Source organism: Mesocricetus auratus, unplaced genomic scaffold (assembly GCF_017639785.1).
Source record: "Mesocricetus auratus isolate SY011 unplaced genomic scaffold, BCM_Maur_2.0 Super-Scaffold_100006, whole genome shotgun sequence".
In the NCBI taxonomy this organism is placed as follows: Eukaryota; Metazoa; Chordata; class Mammalia; order Rodentia; family Cricetidae; genus Mesocricetus; species Mesocricetus auratus.
Window position 1 is genome coordinate 97,252,232 of NW_024429190.1, and position 24,808 is coordinate 97,277,039.

Here is a 24,808-nt window from a genome sequence, read left to right on the forward strand (position 1 = left end):
GTGAAAACACTTGCATTCCATCACCCAACCCTGAGCCACTCCTTTGGTTGTGACTTAGATCTACAGACGAAGATAGCACAAGCTTCCCATCAGCTCCCGTTGATGTCTCTGGGTTGGTTGACATCATTCCTCCAGAAGTGTTTTCAAGACTGAAGAACTGATAAGATAACCGCGATCTGAGTGGACAATTTTTACAGCTGGGTAAAGGGCCCATAAAGATTTACGATATTCCAGTATGCATGACATTTAAAAATGACAATTAAAAAAGGAAGGTGGGGGTGTAGAGGGACGGGTCTGCAGTTATGAGACAGGGTTTCTCTGTATTGTTTTGGAGGCTGTCGGTCCGGTCCAGCCTGGCCTCCAACTCACAGAGATCCGCCTGCCTCTGCCTCCCGAGTGCTGGGATTAAAGGCGTGCGCCACCACCGCCCGGCAATAAATCTTAATAATATATCACCACAGATACATGCAGGTAAAGCCCTTACACACGCACACACACACACACACACACACACACACAGTGAGTTTTTTTTTTTTTTTTGATGGAAGGGCTGTTTGAGAAGGGAAGTCTCACTAGTGGCCCATGTTGGTGAGGAGCTCATTTTGTATCCTAGGGAGGCCTTGGCTTTGTGCCATTACTGTCTCAGCCTCCTACATAGAGGCTGGAAACAGAGGCGCAGGCCCTGAGGCCTGGGTATCCTGAGTTTTTAATGGGTCGGCACACAGATGGGATAACGTAGCTGCTGGTAAGTTTTGTTTTTTTGTTACACAGGCTCCTTCCTCTTGCAACAATGCACTTGACAGCCTAGTTCCTTCCTCTGTTTCTACTGGGCACACATACCACTTTCCAAAAGCACTTACCAACCTTGAATCCCTCGGACCCCACCATCTCTGAACAATGAGGGTGCCTTTCCCCACCCCCAGTAACAGTCAAATGTAGACAGTTTCTATCCTAACCTCGTACGAAGAACAGGAGGGCCAGTCTGGCCTGAACTAGTTTTGGAGTGCGAGGACAGTGAGGCCAAAGTGTGTCCTCCAGTAACGTTTCAGGGAGAATTCCTTATTTATCATTTTCTGCTGAGATGTAATTGGGTGTGCATATAATTAAAATCAGGTGCATTATGGGATGGGACAGGTTCAGTAAGAAAAATTAATATATGGCCTAATCTATCAATTAAAGTAGAAACTACACCATTGTTATCAGTCTCTCCTCTTGAACCCCATAAAAGGAAGCCCCAAACAATGCCTGGGACCCTTGAATGGTTTCATTCATACTGCACAACGTCAATTTGAACAGTATATCTCTTTTTGATCTGTATCATCATTTTGCTCACATACAATAACCTTGCTTCATTTGCAAATCCTGGGAACATGACCCAGACTGGAACTACCAGGAACATTAGCTGTTAATAGTGTTGATTTTGTCAAATACATACTACAGTAAGCCTTGTTTTGAACTAAACACCTGCAAAGACCAGGTTAAAATCAAAATGGAGCCATGTGGTGGTGGCACACACCTTTAATCCCAGCACTCAGGGGGCTGAGACAGGTGGATCTCATGTAGGCATAACACTGTATATGTAATAAATAAATAAATCTTTAAAAATTAAAAAAAAATCTTGCACCAACCAGATAACCAGATTATACCATGTAATAATTAGTGAACAGCATCTTATTTTGGTTGCCTCTTTGTGGAAGGATTAAGGTAGAGGATTGCCAATTGAAACTCTGTTCTAGTCCAGACATCTGGGGGGGGACAGAAATGGATGAGTGCTGTCTTGGTGACACTCTGAACTTTAGCCTGAGTGACTCCATTTTGTTTGTTTGTTTGTTGGTTTGTTTTTGTCTTTTGAGACAGGGTCTCCCTACGGAATGCTGAGATTAGAGGTTTACAGCGTGGCTTTTGTCTGGGTTATACTGTGCTGGAAACTGAACTCAGGGTGTTATGCTTATGTCTGGGTTATACTGTGTTGGAAATTGAACTCAGGGTGTTATGCGTGTCAGACACGCGCTCTCCCAGCTGAGCCCCATCCCCAGCATAGATTTGCTTTTTACTCAGTGTGGTTTTCTCTCCTCCTACCCCTGTGGTCACTACGGGCTGCATCTATGAATTTGGCTTTTGTAGGTATCGTATATAAGTGAGACCATTCAATGTTTGTCTTTCTGCACTCTATTTCTCTCAGCATAATGTCAAGTTCCATGCTGCCACAAATGGCACAGTCTTCTGTGAAAGCTAGCTGTCTCCAAACCTTGGAGTCACAATAGTGACTGACCCTGAAGTGAGCATTGGCGCGCGGGCATTTCTTCCAGTCACTGCTTTCATTTCCTCTGGGTCTGTGACCAGAAGACATGCTGGGTCACATAGGCCTTCTTCCTGGTCACACCGTTTCACAATAGCAGTGCCGACTGCCATGCTCCAGAGTGTCCGAGGTCTGCTTTTTTCATGTCTTCAGAGTATGCTTCTTGTCACTTGTCTTCTGGTGGTTTTCAGTGGTTTGGTGTGTTCAGGCTGTGGGGTGGGGCAGGGTGTGAGGATGAAGTGTGTGTGTGTGAGTGTGTGTGAGTGTGTGTGAGTGTGTGAGTATGTGTGAGTGTGTGTGTGTCGTGTGTGTGTGTGTGTGTGTGTGTGTGTGTGTGTGTGTTCCCAGGGCTGTGTACAGGGCTTCACTTTGTAGCCGAAACTATTGGAACTAGTGGCAATTCTCTTGCCTCAGCCTCCCTAGTCTTGGGTGAGCACTGTGCCACCATGCCCAGCTCGAGTTCTGACGATCATCATGCTAACAGTATGAGGTGGTCACTCCTCTGGCTTTACTCCAGCGATCAGCCACACTGAACACCTTCCCACACATGCTCTTTTAAAATGATTTTATGCGTGTGAGTGATTGTCTGCACACACGTATGTGCACCAAGTGTGTGTCTCCCGCCTGTGGAGGCCAGAAGGAGGCCTCTATCCCCGGGAACTGGAGTTCGGGAAGCCAAGCCTGGGTGTTCCGGAAACGCAGCAAGTGGTCTTAACTGCTCCCAGCTGCCGAGCCGCCTCTGCAGCCCCTCCTTATATGTTCCCAGTTATTTAGAACTGTTTGAGCTTGGGGCAGAGCTCGTACTGACCACACAGAAGGTCCAGGGTTAGCTCCTCAACACCTCCCACCGCATTAGATAGGCAATACGTGTACCATGTCCCTCCGCTTCCCTCTTTGAGAAGTCCAAGAGTGCATTTGAAGTTCCTCTCCACTTGGTTTCCACAGCCGCCGTTGCCTCCCAAACAAATACCGTATCTATAAAATGACTCCGTTTTTATATTTTTGTCTGTGTGTCTATGTGCCCCTCCCCCAAGCCATGGCACACGGGGAAAGTAAGAGCACCCATGGGAGTTAGTTCTCCCTTTTCACCATATGGGGCCCAAGATCAAACTCAGGTGGCCAGACTTGGCAGCAGGCCCCCTTACCCACTGAGCCACACAATCCCCCCCCCCCCACTTAGATTCCGAATTTTCCCTTCTGTGGGAAATGCCGACTGTGGAATGCACTTTTTTTGGGCTTCTCACGGTCCTCGTTTCTGTACGTGTCTATTACGTCTTCTGATTACTCCTCGCCTATGTGAGCCCTTCTCTTCCCGGTGGCTGGCATCTCACTCAGAATTCTGATATTTCTGATCGACAGACTTCTTTCCTCACTATTGTTTTTTTACTAAGCATCTGTTCTTTTTGAAATCCATGTTGATAGCCTGGGTGATAGTTTTCATGGGCCTTCTCTGAAGAAAGCTTTTCTGGTGGTGGGATTTGTCTGTGTGTGATGTGATTTTAGCATTCTTTTTCAGACTTAAAAACAGTATGCTTGGCTGGGCAGTGGTGGTGCATGCCTTTAATGCCAGCACTCGAGGGGCAGAGGCAGGAGGATGTCTGTGAATTCAAGGTCAGCCTGATCTTCAGAGTGAGTTCCAGGACAGCCAGGGCTACACAGAGAAACCCTGTCTCAAAACAAAACAAAACAAAACAAAACAAAACCAAAAGTGTATTTCAAGCTGGTGAAATGGCTCCGTAGGAAAGGGCACTTTCCCCAAACCCCGATACACACACACACACACACACACACACACACACACACACACACACACACACAGTGAACAAGTAAGTGACTAAAAACAATGCATTTCAGGACAGACCCAATGGCTCACACTTGTAGTCCATGGCTCCTGGAAAGCCGAGGTACAGAGATCATCTAACCTTGGAATTTGAAGCCAGCCTGAATTGTGTCATGAGACCCTGTCTAAAAAATGTCTTTACTGTTAAGTAGACAACACTGAAATGTAAAAGTGCACATAGTATGCTTGTTTAGATGTGCTGTAAGAAACCATCCAAGTCTGTCTTGTTACTTCAGAGACTGAGGACACTGGTGGCCTACAGGGGGCAGTAGAGAGGAGGGAAGGAAGCAGAAAGGCGGGAGGAAAGCCAGAGGAGCAAGGTAGCAGAGGTAAGGAGACAATGCTTCCCCTACCTGTGTGTGCGCACATGTGTGTGCATGTTCGTGTGCGTGTGTGTGTGCACGCATGTGTGTGCATGTTCATGTGCGTGCGTGTGTGTGTGTGTGTGTGTGTGTGTGTGCATGCACGTGTCTGTCTGTCTGTCTCCATCTGTCTCTGTCTCTCTGACAGCTCTTGATTGATGCCCGAGGTAAAATAGTAAAAACGAATGTGAATGTTGGGGGATGGGAACCCAAATGTAACAGCAATGTTAACAAATGAACCTATCCTATTACAAATGCAAACAGCTGCAGGGACGGTGGCACTGGCTTGTAATTCTAGCACCCAGGAGGCTGTGATAGTATGATCATGTGTTTGAGGTCAGCCTGGGCTACATGGTGAGTTCAGTGCCCAAATGAGATGTATTAAAATATTTTGTCCCCTCCCAAAAAGGCTAAAGAGTATGGCCTTGACTTGGGAGGAAACATTCACTTGTTGAGAGAAAGGGGTGAGTGGGAGGGGAAAGGCATGAGGAGAATGACATGTGTGTATGAAATTGTGAAACGTGAATTTAAAAATCCTTAATCTCATCCGGGCAGTGGGCACATTCCTTTAATCCCAGCACTCGGGAGGCAGAGGCAGTCAGATCTCCGTGAGTTTCGAGACCAGCCTGGTCTACAGAGGGAGTTCCAGGACAGGTTCCAAAGTTACAGAGAAACCCTGTCTCTTAAAAACCAAATAAATAAATAAATAAATATCCATAATCTCACTGGATGTGGTTGCACACACCTTATCCCCAGGGTTTGGGAAGCTGAGGCAGGAGGATCGGGAGTTCAAGGGCACCCTCAGTTTGTGGGTATCAGCAGGCCCACTTCTTCAGGGTTGCTTTGGGGCACAGTTACCTGAACCAGTGGCATGGGAGTAAAACCCATCGTCTGAAGCAAGTGGTTGTGAGTCCACAGTGACACACACACACAGTGAGCAGTTGTGAGTCCACAGTGACACACACACACACACACACACACACACACAGTAAGCAGTTGTGAGTCCACAGTGACGCACACAGTCAGGGAGTAAATAAACACGGGAAGGAACAGCCTTGCAGGAGAGGCCCAATTAGTCAGTGCGGAAAGGCAGGGCATGGTGGGTGACGCTGGGCAAAGCTCAGAGACGGTTCCTGTGAGTGCCTGGGAGCCGGTGCTCGAGGAACTGTCAGGTGATTTTCTCTCTGATTAGTATTTTCGGGTTGTTTATTTTTATTTTATATGTATGAGTATTTTTGCTGGCATGTGTGTATGGGTACCACATGCTTGCGTTGCCTGTGGAGGCCAGAAGAGGGCATCAGATCCCTGGGACCAGAGCTACAGACTGTTGGGAGCCACCATGTGGGTGCTGGGAACCAAACCTGGGTCCTCAGAAAGCAAGCACTTGCTTTTAAGTATGGAGCCATCTCTCCAGCCCCAGCTTTCTCTTTACAAACATTTGGAAGTCCAGACATAGCGCTGCACACCTTTAATCCCAGCAACCGAAGGCAGAGTTGGGAAGGTCTCCGTGAGTTCAGGGCCAGTCTGATTAACTTATGGAGCTCCAGGATAGCCAGAACCACACGGAGAGACTTAATTCGGAAAACGAAAGCACCCCCTGCACACACACACACACATCTGGGGCTGGAGAGGTGACTCAGCAGTTAGAACACTTACTGCTGTTGCCCTTACAGAGGGCCCAGGTTCAGTCCCCAGCGCCCACACACCAGCTCACAGCAGCCTGTAACTCCAGTTTCAGGGGATCTGACGTCCTCTTCTGACCTCTGTGAACTCCTGCACACACTGTGCGTATATACACTCAGGCACACACACGTAACTTTAAAACTCATTATTATTGTGTGTCTGGTGCACGAGAGCATGCTTTCAGGAGAGAGGACAACTTGTGGAGTTGACTCTCCCCATCCACCTTCTGGGGATTGTGCTCGGGTTTCCAGGACACCAGGCTTTCATAGCAAGGACCTTTACCCAATAAGCTGTCTTGCTAGCACAGATAATTTTCAGAAAGGACCCAGAAAGGAAATTCTGCCTTATGCAGCTTTATGGGGCATCCTTGAAGACCTTATACTATGTGTGGTAAACCAGCTACAATGGTGTTTCCGATTTCACAGACAGGCAGTGTGTAAAGCAAACAGACACACAGAACAGGTGTCAAACAGACACACAGAGCAGGTGTCAAACAGACACACAGAGCAGGTGTCAAACAGACACACAGAACAGGTGTCAAACAGACACACAGAGCAGGTGTCAGACACACAGAGCAAGTGTCAAACAGACAGACACACAGAACAGGTGTCAAACAGACACACAGAACAGGTGTCAGACACACAGAGCAAGTGTCAAACAGACACACAGAGCAGGTGTCAAACAGACACACAGAGCAGGTGTCAAACAGACACACAGAACAGGTGTCAAACAGACACACAGAGCAGGTGTCAAACAGACACACAGAACAGGTGTCAAACAGACACACAGAACAGGTGTCAGACACACAGAGCAAGTGTCAAACAGACAGACACACAGAACAGGTGTCAAACAGACACACAGAACAGGTGTCAGACACACAGAGCAAGTGTCAAACAGACACACAGAGCAGGTGTCAAACAGACACACAGAGCAGGTGTCAAACAGACACACAACAGGTGTCAAACAGACACACAGAACAGGTGTCAAACAGACACACAGAGCAAGTGTCAAACAGATACACAGAGCAGGTGTCAAACAGATACACAGAACAGGTGTCAAACAGACACACAGAACAGGTGTCAAACAGACACACAGAGCAGGTGTCAAACAGACACACAGAACAGGTGTCAAACAGACACACAGAGCAGGTGTCAGACACACAGAGCAAGTGTCAAACAGACAGACACACAGAACAGGTGTCAAACAGACACACAGAGCAAGTGTCAAACAGACAGACACACAGAACAGGTGTCAAACAGACACACAGAGCAGGTGTCAAACAGACACACAGAGCAGGTGTACCATGCTGCTGGTCTGAGAATGGGAGGAAGGGATAACCAGAGGTGTTTCCCCTTCACAGGCTGAGAAGGTTCTGGAGACTGGTCACCTGGCAAAGTGAAGCTACTTGGCTCTGCAAATTGTTAAGATAGCAGAGTTTTCCAGGAGGTGGTGGTGCATGCCTTTAATCCCAGCGTTTGGGAGGCAAAGGTAGGAGGATCTCTGTGAGTTCGAGGCCAGCCTGGTCTACAGAATTCCAGGATGGCCAGAGCTACATAGAGAAAGCCTGTCTCAAAACAAAACAAAACAAACAAAAAAGAAACAAAGAAAAGAAAGAAATGGAGAGAGGGAGGGAGAGAGGGAAGAAGGAAGGAAGAAGGAAGGAAGGAAGGAAGGAAGGAAGGAAGGAAGGAAGGAAGGAAGGAAAGAAGGAAGGAAGGAAAAGTTTATGTTGCGTGAAGTACTGTGGAGCTCTGTACCGGAGAGGATACATGTCTCGGTATTTACCTTTTTTGAAGCAGGGTCTCACTCAAACTCTGTGGCCCAGGATGTCCTGGAATTCATAGGGACTCCTACATTATCTTCTCATATGCTTTGATTGCAGATGTGAACATCGATGCCCAGCTGTGAGGTATTCTTACCAAATATACATAAACCTCTGTCTGATCATGGAAAATCAAACCTAGGACCAGTTAAATGTGTCAAGGTCATGAGAAAGAGAGAGACAGAGATGGAGACAGAGAGAGAGAGAAAGAGAGAGGAAAGGGAGAGAGAGAGAGAGAGATAGAGAGATGCTGAGATTATCATTGCGAGCCACCATGCCTAACCAATTCAGTTCAGCTAACTACTTTAAATTCATTTAAAAGTCAGGAGTTCAAGGCTACCCTTAGCTAAGTAGTGAATTAAAGGTCAGCTTGGGTTATATGAGACCCTGTCTCAAAAGAAACAAAAAACGAAACTAAACAAACTCAAATGAAAACAACTGATTATGTAATTGCATGGCTTTAGATCATTTAGTTAAATGAGTATGCTTCTTTTGTGAAATTAGCCCTGTATGCTGTCCCAGCTTCCCGGCCTGCTCACTGTGCTGTGGTTGTGATGGGGACACGGGTAAGGCGGAGGAGGAACACTGGAGTGCACCAGGCGGCGGGTTTGCTGTGTGGACCTGAGACTCTGTGTGCTGGACCGTCCCTTACTGCAGTGTTTTGGAGGAGGTGTGGTAGGGGAGAGCCCTTCCTTTCCCAAGGTGTTGCCAAGATACTTCCGTCTTTCAAAACTTAGTCAGCTTCAGGAAGACTCTACTGCCAGGGCAGCCCCCCGGGACTCTCTGATGCTTACACCCCTGGGCTTCCGCGGGCGTCATCGTCGCATGTCCCACTTCCATAGACCTTCCTTTGTCCCCAGGAGTCCTTTCTGCCGGAGGTCCCCTGCCCTGCTGGCCCCTCCCATCCATTACTCCAGGGCTCGGCTTCCCACACAGGTTCTTCTCAGCTCGTTTGACTTTGGGTTTCCAAACCCCTCCCGTCTCCCGGCTGTCTGAAATGGAGCGCGACAATGGGTTTATCCTCTCTTTCTTTTGTTGTTCCCCGGCTGTAAAGAGAGGAGATGGGCAGTTTAGACATAACCCTGTTTCTGGAAGGATAAGCCGGTTTTCTGATCTCCCTCCACACCCACTCTCCAGCAAGTTCCTCCCTGGACAGGTCTCCTGGGCTGCCATCCTCGGGCCCCTGGCTGGGAGCCTGATTGGGACCAGTTAGGGGGAAGACACAGGTTGGAGTCTGGGGACTAGAAGAGAGGTGGCCTCATTGCGCATAGTTTAGAAGTGGCCTGGAAGAAACCATCCTGAGTGAGGTAACCCAGTCACAAAAAGACAAACATGGTATGTACTCACTCATATATGGATTCTAGACATGGATCAGGATAGTGCCAGTCTGCATTTCCACTGATAGAGAGTCTGGGAAACAGGAAAGAACCTAAAAGATATGCATATATGCATAGTACCCAAGAGAAGAGGATTGAGACAAGATCCTCTGAACAGATGGGGAACACGGCAAGGGGTGGGGGAAGGGGGAGCTGGGAAGAAGAGAGGGGGAGAAGAGGAAGAGAGAGTAGGTCATGGGGGAACAGGAAGTTGAGTGGGTGGGGGTAGAATAGGGGGAAGAGGGAATCATAGGTTAGAAGACAGATCAGGCACCAGAGTGATCTCGAGTGATCTAAAGGCATAACACCAATTGGCAAGCTAAGCAATGGTGGAGAGATCACCTCGAATGCCCATTCCTGATAATGAACTTGATGTCTATAACCATCCAGGAGCCTTCATCCAGTGATTAATGGAAGCAGAGGCAAACACACAGTTAAACACTGAACTGAACCCAAGGAACCCAGTGACACAGAGAGAGGAGTGATGAGCAAATTGGCAAAGAATGGGCTGGCAAATCCAGCAGTGACAGCTGATCTGAACAGGGGAGAGCTTATGGACCCCAGAAAGACAGCTGGGGAGGCCAGCATGGGACTGATCTGGACCCCCCAAATGTGAGTGTCAGTGAGGAGGCCTGGGCAACTTACGGGGCCCTGAGCAGTGGATCAGTGTTTATCCCTGGCATACAAACAGACATCGTGTGTCCATAACACAAAGAGGGATGCTTTCTCAGCCTGGACTCTTAGGGGAGTGCCTGGACCCTACCCTGAGTGAAATGACAGACTCTAGATATCTCCTATGTGGAAGGAATTGGCAATAAGGTGGGAGGCTGGGGGGGATGATAGGGGGTGCGGGAGAAGGGGAGGGAGAGGGAACTGGGATTGACATGTAAAACAAGCTAGTTAAAATTCAAATAAAAAAAAAAAAGAAGTGGCCATGCTTCTCTGATGACAGCTGTAGCTTCTGTCCACAGTCATAGCTCTAGGAGACAGGAACCTTTTCAAGCCCCTCTGAGATATCCAGAGAGATGATAGTTGTCACAATTCCTGATGATTAGTGTCCCAGGATCTCTTACTGTCCAGCCTGTAAATGGTCCCTGTCTGTGAGCATACATCTAAATGTGCTCGCGGGCTTCCACCAGGAGTCTGCCTGACATCCTGGGTATGTGTAGGATTACATAGCAGGCTGGGCATAGCTTCTTTTGGCGACCCCTCAAGCCAGGTCTCTAAGAGTCTGGATGAGCAAGGTCCACTATGGCCAGGAGGGATCCCCATGTGCAGGATTTGCGGGTACAGTGTCTACTACAAATCTGTGAGCTGAAGTATGAGGGAGGAGAGGCAACATGGACGGCCATTCTTTGGATGTTTGAGACAGTCAGACGTGAGGCAGCCTATGTGTTTAGCTACCAAACGTCAACACTGTAGAAAGAGCATTGGTGTTTGCTAAACTGGCAATTGGTATTGGAAAAATCAGCTTTCCTTGGCTTGATGATTCAGCTAGCAGGCCCTTTGCCAAACTTGGTTCCTGAGCAAATTCTCCTTGCAGAATTAGTTTACTCCTGTCAAAGCCAGATTCTCCCTGCCGAAGGAAGGCTGAACTTGCCCCGCTGGCTCAGGGTGCCGCTGGCTCAGGGTGCCTGTGTTCAAGGGTTGCTCCCCTGGAGCATCTGCCACGTTGGGGAAATGGAGGGCCTACCCTACCTGAGTCATCTTTAACTTCACACAGGGAGGTAAAGCTGCCTGGTGACCCAGACCAGACTCCATCCGTGGTTAGGAGAATCTTTAGCCAGAGGGGGATCCAGTCTCAGGAGTCTAGGGGGAGGAGTACAGAAGGCCTGTCGGGACACTCAGGGCGGCTTGAGAGGACAGGGATCCGATCGCAGCTCGGTCTTAATGACGGTGAGATTGGATCTGTCTGGGCCCAGGTCAGGGAACTAAGTCATCCCTGGGCAGTTTGGTCTCTACTGGTCCCTCTACCTTTTCTGGCCCCAGAGGGCGTGCGGTTGGGCAAAGGGCAGAAGTGTGACATCACTGGAGTCAATGGAGTGCTCACCCGGAGACAGTGTCCCACAGAGGGCAGGGCCTGTGGGAAGTGGTGCCTGACGGTGACGGAGGGAGGGGGGAGGACAATGACACAGCATCATCCTGGCCTGTGTGGGCTGATAGAGCAGGGAGGGGGAGGGGCGGCACCCTGGCCTGTGTGGGCTGACTCCTGACAGGGGTCTGTTGGGTCTGGTGAACTCCAGAGAGAAGAATCATGCTGAGGACTAAGCTGAGGGCCTATAGGGAGGGGTCTGGAAGCCATCCTAAAGCTAGCAGAGGAATAATAAGAGAAGACCCGCCGGGCGGTGGAGGCGCACGCCTTTAATCCCAGCACTCCGGAGGCAGAGGCAGGCGGATCTCTGTGCGTTCGAGGCCGGGCTGGACCGATAGCCTCTGAAACAATACAGAGAAACCCTGTCTCGTAAAAAAAAAAAAACCAAAAAAAAAAAAAACCAAAACAAAACAAGAGAAGACCCTTGTGAGAGTAGGGGTCACACGCATCCCCAATGGAAACAAGGGTCTTTGGTGGGTCCAGAAGAATTTCCAAGCGTTCTGAAGCTCCATCCTCACCAGCTGCACGCTCTTTCCCCAACCTAACACCCCAAATGGAAAACTCTAGAAAGATTGGGTGGACTGAACCTGCTTGAGTTCCAGGGACCTCATTTTCATGATCCTTTCCCCACCCATGGGGTTATATACGTACATACATACAGACAGATGGACAGACATTCTTTTGTATAGCTAGCAAGAATCACACTTGTGCTCTTTTTCTTTCTTTAAAAAAAAAAGAAAAGTAAAAAAAAAAAGGCCAGGTGGTGGCGCACGCCTTTAATCCCAGCACTCGGGACTCAGGAGGCAGAGGCAGGTGGATCTCTGTGAGTTCAAGACCAGCCTGGTCTACAGAGTGAGTTCCAGGACAGCCTCCAAAGCCACAGCCTGTCTTGAAGCCCCCTCCTCATCCCCCCCCCGTGTAAAAAGTCTGTGTGTGTGCACATGTGTGTGTGTGCCATGACACATGGGTGGTTGGAGGACAACCCAGGGCAGCAGCCCTCACCTTCCACCGTGTTTGAGACAGTATCTTTGTAACCTTCTTCTCACTGTGCACACGTGGCTAGCTGGCCCACAGCATTCTGGGATTCTCCTGTCCTTGCCTCCTATTTTCCTGCACTAGTTCTAGGATTGTGGGTGGCTCTGGCTTTATGGGGATTTGAACTCAGGTCTTCTTGTTTACACAGCAAGGAAGGGCTTTACCTACTGAGTCATTTTCACGGCCTTCTTTTTCTTTGAAAGGCCTATTCCAAGTAAGTGTCTGTCCACTTCTGCGCTAAGGAGATAGCAATCACGTGTGGGGCTTCCCCACGTGACTGGAGGTGCTGTCACCCACAGCACCCTGTAACCACCCTAACCACAGCCCCGGGCCTGCCAGCGCTGTGCGTTCGGAATGTGAGAGGGCCTCAGATCTGAAGGGCATGGGTTGTGGGGGCACTTGGCCTGGTAAACACTAATTAGATTCTGCCACACCCAGCAGGACGGCTCTGAGGGGTGAGACAGGCAGCACAGGAAGGAGGCCTCAGCCTCCTGATCCAGGTCTAGACCACGTGACTGGGCACACTGGAAGACTTTCTGCCCCTGCCCCTGGGCCGATAGAGTCCATATCCCCCAGCTCTCTAGCTCCGAAGGGTCTAACGCCCCGGCTGCTCTTGGCCCGCTGCTGTGGTGAGTTGGGCCTGCTGCCACCAGGAACTCCCTAGCACGCCTGTGATGATCAGGAGGGAACAGGTATTTGCAAGAGCTTGCATGCTTTGTTCCACTGACTATTAGTGACACAGCCAGGAAGGCACAGCTGTCCCATTTCATAGATGAGGAAACCGAGGCTTTGCTCTGATTAAGGGAGGGAGGCCACCTGTGGTATGTGCCTTGAGGAATCTGACTGCCGTGAGTCATGAGGGAGGCAGCCTGACCCCTCTGCATCAGGAAGTTGGGGAGCTGCTCCGTGGGGTTTTTCTAGTTAGAGACAGATCTCCCCAAGCAGTGATGGGGTCTTCTGCCCGCTTGTCTAAGATGTGGGGAATCACGTGGCTGCTGCTAAGAGTGTCCCTACAAGCTGGACCCAACGTAGAAAGAGGCCCAGCTGGCTGCTCCGTCCTGGGCATCCCAGGGACTGGGATGTGTCAAAATTAGCTGACTGAGCCAGGGTGACTACACCTCTGACCAACGCTGTGTCCTCCAGAGGGTGGGACAACACTTGTTCAGTGGAGACCACATGGCTGTCCTGCTGGGCCATGGTCCTTGGCAGTGGGAAGTACCTATGTCTGACCTTAGGCTGACCTCAGGCTGCTTTGGCTCTAGGCTCTAAAAGCCTGACTAGGCCACAGTGGGGACCCTGGCAGGTAGGCCTTGTCACCAGGTAACATGTCAGTTCTCAGGCGTAGAGAGCTTAGACCCCAGCCACGGCCTGACAGACCACCGTTCTCAAGTGTTACCATCTCACAGAGCGCTCAAGCTCCCTGACGTGGGATGAGACATGTCCAGAGCTGACCTCTCTTGCTCTCTGCCTTCTGTCTGGGTTTCTCAGGGCTCCTGGTAGGGGCTGTAGGGGGCTCATTGAGGGAAGGGTAGTGCACAGCATTGGGGTGGCCCCACCCAGGCTCTGAACTGACTCATTGCTCAGCCTCCTACTGACTGGGTAAGGGCTTGGTGCCCTAGAGCCTGGCAGGCCTTCATAGGCACGTATAAAAGCACGCCGATTCAGCCCGTGGCGCTGTACCTGTCGCTGTCCGCTGCTGCGCGATGCTGGGAGGCTTGGGGAAGCTGGCGGCTGAGGGCCTGGCCCACCGCACGGAGAAAGCCACTGAGGGAGCAGGTAAGGCCGGGACTTCCCCCTGTCCAGAAGCTGGGGACAGACTCCCTTGGGCTTGTTGAAAGCTGCAGTCAGTAGGCAGGCAAGAGCCTTGGGGTAGACTCAGGCTGAGGCCACTCAGGAAGCTCGGCTCGCTGGTCCTACCAGGAGATAGCAGAGCCAGGGTTACAAAGGCTGGGGTAGTTGCTTGGTGTAGAGGCTCTATCCAAGCAGCCTCCCATGGAGACTAGCTCCATGACCCAGGCTGAGGCAGCTTGGAGGTCAGGAGGAGGCCAGCCCTGAGGAAGCTCCAGGAAGAGGCAGAGTCCAGGTGCTGTGGCTTAGTCCTTCTGCCTGGAAGCCTAGAATACCTTTTATGTCAATATTGCCTAGTCTAGGGCTTGAGGGTATAGCTCAGGGATAGAACAAGGCCCTGGATTTTTGCAAGAACTATAAAACAAAATGAAACAGAAACCCTGCCTGTTTTCATTAGTCTATGCAGAAAAAAGGAAGGCGGGTTTTAATTTTCACCATACTTCAAAGGTTCTTTTATTTATTGTGAAACCATGGAGTCTGGTCTGCTCAAAGTCTAAGAGGGCATTTCTGATTTTGTCAGCTGAGGTCCATGGCTAACATATGGCGGTTCATATGAGTCCCACTGTGGGACACAGATAAAAGCCTGTGTCAAGTTTGCTGTTCTCTTTGGAAATGGCTGTAGACATGTCAGCACTTACTTCATCTTTAACTCCACAGCTGGATCTTAATTTTCCAGCCTTTTGAGCTGTGAGGGGCGCGGCAGTGGAAGGTGGTGTTAAGAACACTTCTGTCTCTACAATTTTTGGGTTCTAGAATACTCCCACCAAAACTCTCCAGAACCTGGAGATGGGTAGGGGCTCCCTCTTCCGGGAAGTGTCACCTAGAGGAGTTTAGCTTCTTTGGAGACAGATGTGGTTGAAGTAGGCCAGTCAGCTCTTCCTGACAGGTGTGGCTAACTGACAGACACGCCTACCTCGCCTCAGGTTTCCAGCTGGCAGAAAGTTGTTCTAGTTATCCAGGTCCTTCCAAGCTGAGGGTCATGGGGGACCCTGTGCAACCCCAGCAGCCAAGCATCTTGGGAGTCTACTAAGGGGAACGTAGGGGTTTTCCTAAGCTGTTTCCGCTGACTAGGGGCAGCACATCAGAGTCTCTCCTTCTTGTCTAGAGGCATCTTGGCCATTGTAAGGGCAAGTGGGCTTACACACAGCTTTTCTCTCAATTTGTCCTCTCTGTGCAGTTCACGCAGTGGAGGAGGTGGTGAAGGAGGTGGTGGGCCACGCCAAGGATGTTGGAGAGAAGGGTAAGGCCGATTTGTGTGAAGACAGGAAATGGGGGGGGGGGAGAGAAGGAAGGAGAAGGGGAGGGGGAGGAAGGGCAGAGGGGTGGGCACTCCCCCTAGCTTATGTAAAGTGGTTGCATCCCCAGCATGCAAACACAAGTACAGAGAGAATGAAGTAAGCAGGCCGGGAGACAGAGAGCGAGGAAGGGAGCCCAAGCGCCAGGGCTAATCCTCTTCTTGCTCAACCAGACCCCGCCCTGCCCTAGATATAGCATCCTGTCTGCTGGGCTGCAATTATCTGTAAATCCTCCCGTAGGCAATTATCTGTGCCGGTTGTACCTTGAGTTAGGGCTCCATCTAGGCTGTTTTCCCTGGAATGTTAAGAAGACAAGGCCACAAAAAATGACGTGGCAGCACATAGGGACATGACAATTAAAATAGACATTTGTATACTTTAATATGTATTTGTGTAGAGATTTACTGTGCATGTGTTATGCCTTGAGTAGAACAGTGTACAGAACACATCTCACTCCAGTCTCTACAATGACGTAGACCCAGCTGGGCAAAGGACTTACGTGTAAACACACAAATATATTAAACTGCTCAAGCACAGATAGCTAAAACGAAATGCCATCAACTCAGTGGTTCATGAACTGCTGAAATTTGCTTCTACAGCCAAGCGTGGTGGATCATGTCAATTTTCCTAGAACTAGGGAGAATGAAGCAGAAAAACTGAGTTTGAGGCTAGCCCGCCCGGGTTCCCAGTGAGTACCAGCCCAGCCTGAGCTATGTAGTGAGATCCTCATTCATAAAGAAGGGGGAAGAAGGAAAAGAAGGAAACGTGTTGCTCTGGCTGCTGAAGTCTGGAGGCCCCAGTGCAGCGGTGCCTGGTGAAGCTGGCTCCCGGCTCACATGTGGCTCTCTGCTGTGTCCCGACAAGGCTGAAGCATTAGCTTGTTCTCCTGGGTGTTACCTTCCTGCTCAGGAGGCTCCATCCATCCTGCTGACCTAACCAGCACCACAGCCCCCACCTTCTCATGGCTGGACCTCGAGGAGGCGTACAACCTGGAATTCTGGGGACACAAAAATTCAGACCCAAGAAGTGTCTTGAGAGACTCTAGTACAATCCTGGAGGGGCTCTTTGTTTGTGTTTTTGTTTCTTGAGACAGTATCTCTTTGTGCAGCTCTGGCTGTCCTAGAACTCACTTTGTAGACCAGGATGGCCTCGAACTCGCAGGGACCCACCTGCTTCTGCCTCAGGGATTAAAGGTGTGAGCCCCTGCTGCTGCCGCCACCACCATCCAGCCTGAGGGGAGGCTCTTTAAAAACACCACCAACAAAACCACACAGCAGTCAGTCATAAAGAAAATATTAGGTACATGTGTCAATATGACACTTCACAATTGTATGCAGGAGGGATGCGGGGAGGGAACACAGAAAGGAAAGCAAAAAGGAAGTCAAGTCAGAAGGAAGGCCACAGACTTCCGTGGTAAGATGTGCACGGCAGAGACAGCAGCCCAACAGAGCAGTCATCATAAAAAACATCAAAGAACACAAAGAAGCAGTTTCCAGAAAAATAGTGTAAGTAGCCAGCACACCCTTGAGCTGTTGGTGCTGTCTCACTCTAATTTGAAGAAAGGAAAGTTGTCGGGGAAAATCAAACCAATATTGGCTTCATCGTGACAGTGGCATGCTGCCCTTTGTCTCCCCGGAGCCGCTCCAGACCTCATCCCTAAGAAGGCCTCGCCCCTCAGGCCTCTCCTGCTAGACGCAGGGGGTCACTCACCCCTACAATTTCCTTCTTTTCCCAACAGCCCTTGCTGATGCCCTAAAGAGAGCCCAGGAGTCAGGGGACAGAGTGGTGAAGGAGGTGACCGAGAAGGTGACCCACACCGTCACCGACGCCGTTACCCATGCCGCGGAAGGCCTCGGTAAACTGGGACAGTGAGCCTGCGTACCAGCATGCCCGGCCCTTCCTGAATGTCAATAAAAAGCTTGGAAGGGGAACAGAGTCCTGAGTTTACTCCTGTTTGATGGAAACCCTAGCCAAAGTATCTCTCTGTTGTTCTTTGTTTGTTCCAAAACAAGCAAACACTGTATGTTGTCAGCTTCTCCTCTGCCTTAGAGGAGCATCCAACACTGTGGGTACCTGCCATCTCTTGTGGTTTCCACCCAATGAATCAGATGAGGAGCAATCCTCGTGTGTGTGTGTGTGTGTGTGTGTGTGTGTGTGTGTGTGTGTGTGTGTGTGTGTGTGTGTCTTCAGACAGGGTCTCTCACTGGCCTTGCAGCTAGTCCGGTAGACGAGGCTGACTGGCTAGCAAGCCCCAGGGACTTGCCTGTCTCCACCTCGGAAGCACTGGGAATGTGAGCAGGCCTTGCCACGATAGCTGTTTTTTTTTTTTTGAGACAGGGTTTCTCTGTATTGTTTTGGAGACTGTTGGTCCAGCCCGGCCTCGAACTCACAGAGACCCGCCTGCCTCTGCCTCCCGAGTGCTGGGATTAAAGGCGTGTGCCACCACCGCCCGGCACGATAGCTATTTTAATTTCTTGTTTTAATGTGGTTCCGAGGATGGAGCTCAGGTCTGCATGATTGCACAGCAAGGCCTTTACCTAGGGAGCCCTCACACCCTCCTCTTCCGTTTCTTCCCTTCTTTAATTAAAAGTGGGCCTATGGCTTAAGCAGCCTGTTCTCTACCGCCGAGCTGCACCCCAGCCTCTGCTGCAGGCGTGTATGGGTGTGCAGGCGCTCAAAGGAACAGCCACATTTGCTGTAGCATTCTTCCGTTCTCCTTGCAACGGAAGATCAGGATCTACCAGGACTCAGAGCACAGCTGGGCTGCCCGTCCTGAGACCCAGAGAAGCATTTACTCTGAGGGTACAGAAGCCAGTCACGGAGGGAGAAATCCACTGCCTGTTTCTGGAGGCTCCTGGTGGACTCCACTTGAAGACATGCGGCCAAGACATAGGCAGTGGGGGACAGTGGCCCTCCTTCCTCCCCCTCATGAGCCATCAGCACCTCCCAGTGCTAATACATGTGTGGGGACTGGGTGTGGTGACACACCCCTGTAGTCTCAGCACTCAGCAGCTGAGACAGGAGGATCAGGAGTTCAAGATCAAGCCTCAGCCATACAGTGAGTTTGAGGCCAGCCTAGGCTATGTAAGAACCTGTCTACAAACAGTGGGTGAGTAGCTGGCATTTAGGAATTTTGGAATAGAAGTCAGGTGTGTCGTGGTACATGCTGTAAATTCTAGCATTTGGAAGGTAGAAGAGGGAGGCTGAATTCAAAGTCAGCCTGGGCTACATAAACCCTGGAAAAATAAAACCCTCCAAAACAAAAAAACACAAGACAGTCTGGGGGCAGAGCGGACCAAGTGCTTGCTGGACAAGTGTGAGGACCTGATTTCGAGCCCCCAGCATCCATGTTAATCTTCTAGGTATGGGAGCAGAGATGGGTGAATCCGGGGAGCTTGCTTGCCAGCCAGTCAAGCTCAAGGAAATGATGAGCTCCAGGTTCAACGAGAGACTCTGCCTCAAAAATCAGGGTGTAGAGGGTGGAGGAAGTTATCCAGCATCAACCTCAGGTCTCCATGTGTGTATGGTTAGTGTACCTGTACACCAACATGCATTTATCACACACACACACACACACACACACACACACACACACACACACACACACACACACACACATTTTTTGGGAGCATAGATTAAGAGAAATGCTGTGTGAAACTACATGATTTTTTTTTCAAGATAGGGTTTCTCTGTTTAGCCCTGGCTGTCCTGGAACTTGTTTTATAGACTAGGCTGGCCTTGAAACCACAGAAATCTGTCTGCCCCTGCCACCTGACTGCTGGGATTAAGGACTTGGGACACCATGCCTGTCTCTTAAATTTTTTTTTTGTTTTTTTTTGAGACAGGGTTTCTCTGTGGCTTTGGAGGCTGTCCTGGAACTCACTTTGTAGACCAGGCTGGCCTCGAACTCACAGAGATCCGCCTGCCTCTGCCTCCCAAGTGCTGGGATTAAAGGCGTCTCTTAAATTTTTATTTATCTTACTGGAAGCTATTTGCTCTTAGCAGAAATGAAGAGAAATGGTGTGTCGGTCAAAGAATAAATCAGTTTCTTGCCGTGTTTTGGCTCTTCTGGAAATCTCACATATTTCTAAAAAGCACAAGCTATCCAAAGGTTGACACTTGAATGTACATTGTCTAGCTAGTGCTGGCCTTTCTATCTTGGCTTGGCTCCTGGAGACTTCTGAATGCCCCCTATCCAAACCCAGGCTTATAGAAATAAGGACAGTATGAGTGGCAGACATGGATTGGAATGGTCTCCTTGGGTGTGTAGGTGTTGAGAGAAATGCACTGTTACTATAACATGTTCATGGCAGCAAGAGAATGATAGCAAGATGGAAACATCCGGAAACCACCAGACATCACTCGGGTGGCAAGTTGTGTTGTCTGTGTGGCTTACCACGATATGGAGGTGGTACCACCGAATGTAAGTTGCTCAGTCTGGGAATGGGATCTGTGTCTGGAAGGTTACCAACCGTCTTTGGCTAACGAATACCGCCTATAGAGGAAGTGGATTGCACATGGCTACTGAGGAGGAGGGGCTGGGGATGTAGCCCGGTGATGGAGAGCTTGCCTCAGACACGAAAGATCCATGTCCAAGTCCACCCAAAAAACAAGGGGAATGTAAATATATTATGGCTAAGTAAGTTAATAATTTGAAAAATATGTATGCAGAACAAGTTCATTTTTCATAAGGTGAATTATATAAGAACAGTATAAAAACCTAGATAGCTCATACCTGGTAAAAATATTAGCAGTAGTCCTCTCTGTCTGTGGCAATATGAGAAATTCTTACATTGGCACTGTATATTTCTCTGATGTTTGATTTTAAGAGGAAACCAATAGTTGTCTTAAAAATCCGGTTGTGGAGGGCAACAGTCGCTTACTTAGGACTGCTCCCTAGTGAAGGGCAGCACTGGGAAGCAGAGAGCATGGCTTTGTGGACGTCCAGGGTGGACTCAGCGCAGACTTTCTGCTTAGTAGGCCATGAAGACCAGCTTGAACTGCTGAACGTGCGTAGCAGCTCATGTGAACCCGTCCACAGGCCACGAGTTAGATAAACAGTGAAACTGCTCTATCTTAGGCTGGTGAGATGGCTCAGGGGATAAAATGCTTGCTGAGTAAGTCTGACGGCTTGAACTCAATTCCTGGAACCCACGTAAAAGCACAGGGACGGAACCAGCTGACAAAGGTGTCCTCTGACCTCTGCATGCGCACATGCCATGGCATGGGTATGCCTCTACCCCACAGTAACAATAAAACATTTAAAAAAGTCCAAAGGGGGTCAAAGTGCTGTCTCCATCTAATCCACCTCCTACTGCTGTTTCCTAGAACAGTGCGTCTTCCATATTCCATTTTCTTCTCAGTGTACTTGGCAATGAAGGGCATGAAGTCAGTGTTATCAAAATAATAGTGTCAGAGCCAGACGTTGGTGGTGCACGCCTTTAATCCCAACACTCGGGAGGCAGAGACAGGCAGAACTCTGTGAGTTCCAGACCAGCCTGGTCTGCAGAGGAAGTTCCAGGACAGCAATACAGAGAAAATACAGAGAAACCCTGTCTCGAAAAACCAAAAAAGTGTCAGGGAAATATGATGTGGTGTAGTGTTTTCAGCTTATTTTATTCTTGGATCATTCTCTACCCTCCCTGGTTTCACCAGTGTAGAAAACCAATGGCCTGTTAGTGAAAATCTACAGTCCTGAAATTCTAGCTTGGAGAAGTCTGAATTAGGATTGCTAGAAGTTCAAGGATGGCCTGGGATGGAAGAGTTAACACCCTGTCTGAAAAAGGTTGAACAGCCTGGAAGCCCCTGGAAAACCAGAATGTAGTAGGAATTCTTTCTTTCACAACCTCATTTAGCTGAGCGTGGTGACACACACCGTAAATTCCAACACTTGGGATGAAGAGGCAAGAGGATCATGAGTTTGTGGCCAGCCTGAGCTACGTAGGGAGACCCTATCTTAAAAAAACCAAGGGCTGGAGGCATAGCTTAACGGTAGAACACTTGCTAGCATGTGCTAGCCCTGGGTTCCATTTAGAGCACCACGGCAAACAAGCAGATCCCTCACCTCTAAGGTCTTGCCATCATTTGAGCTGGCCGCTAGTTCCTGGTACACACACTGCCAAGCTGTCTTTATTTCTCCTGACTGCTCAGTTACATTATGTCTTTTCACTGGGGGCAGTTGCCAAAAACACGCAGACATCATCATTTAAATTGGTGGCTGCTAGCAGTTTGAGCGGACAGCAGGACACGAAGCTTTTATGGAAAAACTGGGAAGGGGCGAGGTCTGGAGGGATGAACACTCCAACTTGTTTCTGGGATGCGGAGATGCCCTGTGCAGGGCTGTGCACAAGCTAAGGACAAAGGTGTCACCTCTGACCTATCTTGCACTGCCTAACCGACGGTTGAGTAGGATCCCCAACCTGCACACAGAACTCCTTGGCAAAGATGAAGTCTTGCTAGTTCTAGACAGAAGGAATCTGCCGAATCACCGCTAAAGCCAAGTGAGTAGACATTTCAGTGGCCACATAGAACAGACTTTGGAATTAGCTCAGAAAGGCCACTCAACAAGGATATGGAGGGGGAGTACAGTCTCACTGAACTGGCCTCTGGTCCCTAGACAACCCCCACACCCTAGATATATCAGCATCCCTGAAAATGTCCAGGGTGGGGGGTGGTGCAGTTCAGAGGCTGAATGCTTATCACACTAGTGGATATTCATTTTAAAACTTGCCTGTATGTATATGCCTGGTACGAAGAGACCAGAGATGGTGTTAGGATGGCAGTTGAGACAATTGAGTCACCATGTGGGTCCTGGGATTGAACTTGGGTTCTCTGGAAGAACAGCCAGTGCTCCTAACTGCTAAAGAATCTCTCGAGCCTTCAGCCTCTATCTTTTGATCCCAACTCTGCAATCTGTCTTTGGTTTCAGGAGGAAGTTTACTATAACCTTTGGGGTGTTTAAAACTGTTCCACTCAAGCAGTCTGTTAGGCTATTAGGAACACACAACCAAGTTTTTAGTGGAAAAGTTCTCTGTGGCTTACCACAGCAGCAACACGTCATGTTCTTTCCCAGGCCACAGGATTAGAAAAGGTAGGTGCCATGAGACACAGAAATTCCATTCCCTGTCTTTTACCAGCCTTTCTTAGACAGCTACCCAGACAGCCCTTGTTTGAGAGCCATTTCACTCCAGACTCAATTCTTGGAGTGGGTGAGTACTCTGTGGTCTTCCAACACACTGTTTTAGGAATCACCGTCTAGAGAACTAGAAGGATGCCCTGCAGTTCCTCTCTTCTCTGGAGAACTTAATTTTCCTAAAGACACAGCAGACTTTCAAGGGGGGGACTAGACTCAACCTCAACCCCATAACCATCCTCTAGCCCGGCCTCTTCACGATCATCTTATTCTATTTTTTGTTGTTGTTGTTGTTTTGGTTTTTCGAGACAGGGCTTCTCTGTATTGTTTTAGAGGCTGTCCTGGAACTTGCTCTGTAGATCAGGCCAGCCTCAAACTCACAGAGATCCACCTGCCTCTGCCTCCCGAGTGCTGGGACTAAAGGCGTGCGCCACCAACGCCTGGCTGGCTGATCACCTTATTTTAACTTCTCCACCATAACCAGGATTAGGGCCAACATAAGAAGGAAGGGCAGGGAGACCTCAGCAGCCATCCGCCTGGTATGGATTGAGAGGGAGTCACTCTATGCTCATTCTCCGGGCCTCATAATTTATGACACCCACAATGACTAGCAAAGGTGTGCTTAATTATACCCCAAGATACCCAAGCGCAATTACCACCACTGGTATGGCTTGGAAACACCCAGGGGTTTCTTGTACCCTTGTAGTTGGCTACAGAGGCAGAAACTGAAGCTTCTGTGTATGGAAATCGAAAACACCTCTGGCACTTCTACAGAAAGGAAACTGGTTAGCATAGCTTTTTCTCTCTTCTTTTTACATTTATACTTATAGACAGAACCCATTTGATCATTTATAAGCACCCAAAAGTAGATGTCACATAAGCATACACACTTACATAAACACTACCAATGGGTAGTCAAACTAGCTACGGCATAGCTGAAGGTGACTGAACGACTAACCCTCCTGCCTCAACTTCCCTAGTGCTGAGATCGTGTGTGTTACCAGTCTGTTTATGTGGTGCAGAGGTCTAACCTAGGCTCTCTAGCATCTGAGCTCCACCCCTAGGCCCTCACTTACTGTATTCTTTTCAGTATCTTTTTCTTTTTCAGATAGGCTTCACACAGGCTACGCTGGCTTCAACAGGCTATGCAGCTAAAGACGACGTTGACCGCCTGCCCCCGCCACCCACATACCGGGATTAGGCCTTCATCTGAGTATAAACGGGCGTCATTATAGCTTTTACCTCCTTCCTTGTTCTGCATCTCCCATTCCTTCTTTTGTCTCACATATGTATTAACCTAATCAACTAAAGGCATGTGCCCCACACACATATGCATTAACCCAATCAACTAAAGGTATGTACTCCACACACATATGTATTAACCTAATCAACTAAGGCATGTGCCCCACACACATATGCATTAACCTAATCAACTAAAGGCATGTGCCCCACACACACATGTATTAACCTAATCAACTAAAGGCGTGTGCCCCACACACACATGTATTAACCTAATCAACTAAAGGCATGTGCCCCACACACATATGTATTAACCCAATCAACTAAAGGCATGTGCCCCACACACATATGTATTAACCCAATCAACTAAAGGCATGTGCCCCACACACATATGTATTAACCCAATCAACTAAAGGCATGTGCCCCACACACATATGTATTAACCCAATCAACTAAAGGCATGTGCCCCACACACATATGTATTAACCCAATCAACTAAAGGCATGTGCCCCCCACACACATGTATTAACCCAATCAACTAAAGGCATGTGCCCCACACACATATGTATTAACCCAATCAACTAAAGGTATGTGCCCCACACACACATGTATTAACCTAATCAACTAAAGGCATGTGCCCCACACACATATGTATTAACCCAATCAACTAAAGGCATGTGCCCCCCACACACATGTATTAACCTAATCAACTAAAGGTGTGTGCCCCACACCCAGCTTGGAAAACCGACACTATGACCTTTCCTTTTGTCCTATATTGTTCCTGC

The 24,808-nt window shown here is 49.1% G+C and overlaps 1 protein-coding gene across 1 annotated transcript; it reads left to right on the top strand.

Moving 5' to 3' along the window:
• Positions 1 to 14,130: 14,130 nt before the first annotated feature.
• On the top strand, positions 14,131 to 17,583 carry Fam25a (family with sequence similarity 25 member A). Its single transcript, XM_005077632.4, has 3 exons — positions 14,131 to 14,285; positions 15,535 to 15,597; positions 17,391 to 17,583. The coding sequence occupies exons 1-3, from the start codon at positions 14,213 to 14,215 to the stop codon at positions 17,522 to 17,524; spliced, it is 270 nt and encodes an 89-aa protein (XP_005077689.1). The 5' UTR covers positions 14,131 to 14,212; the 3' UTR covers positions 17,525 to 17,583.
• The last annotated feature ends 7,225 nt before the right edge of the window (positions 17,584 to 24,808 follow it).

Excerpts from the sequence above, each read along its gene's own strand:
- Fam25a (XM_005077632.4), top strand. The coding sequence starts at position 14,213 with ATGCTGGGAGGCTTGGGGAAGCTGGCGGCTGAGGGCCTGGCCCACCGC. Across the intron at positions 14,286-15,534 it reads GAAAGCCACTGAGGGAGCAG|TTCACGCAGTGGAGGAGGTG; the intron begins GTAAGGCCGGGA and ends CTCTCTGTGCAG. Across the intron at positions 15,598-17,390 it reads CAAGGATGTTGGAGAGAAGG|CCCTTGCTGATGCCCTAAAG; the intron begins GTAAGGCCGATT and ends TTTTCCCAACAG.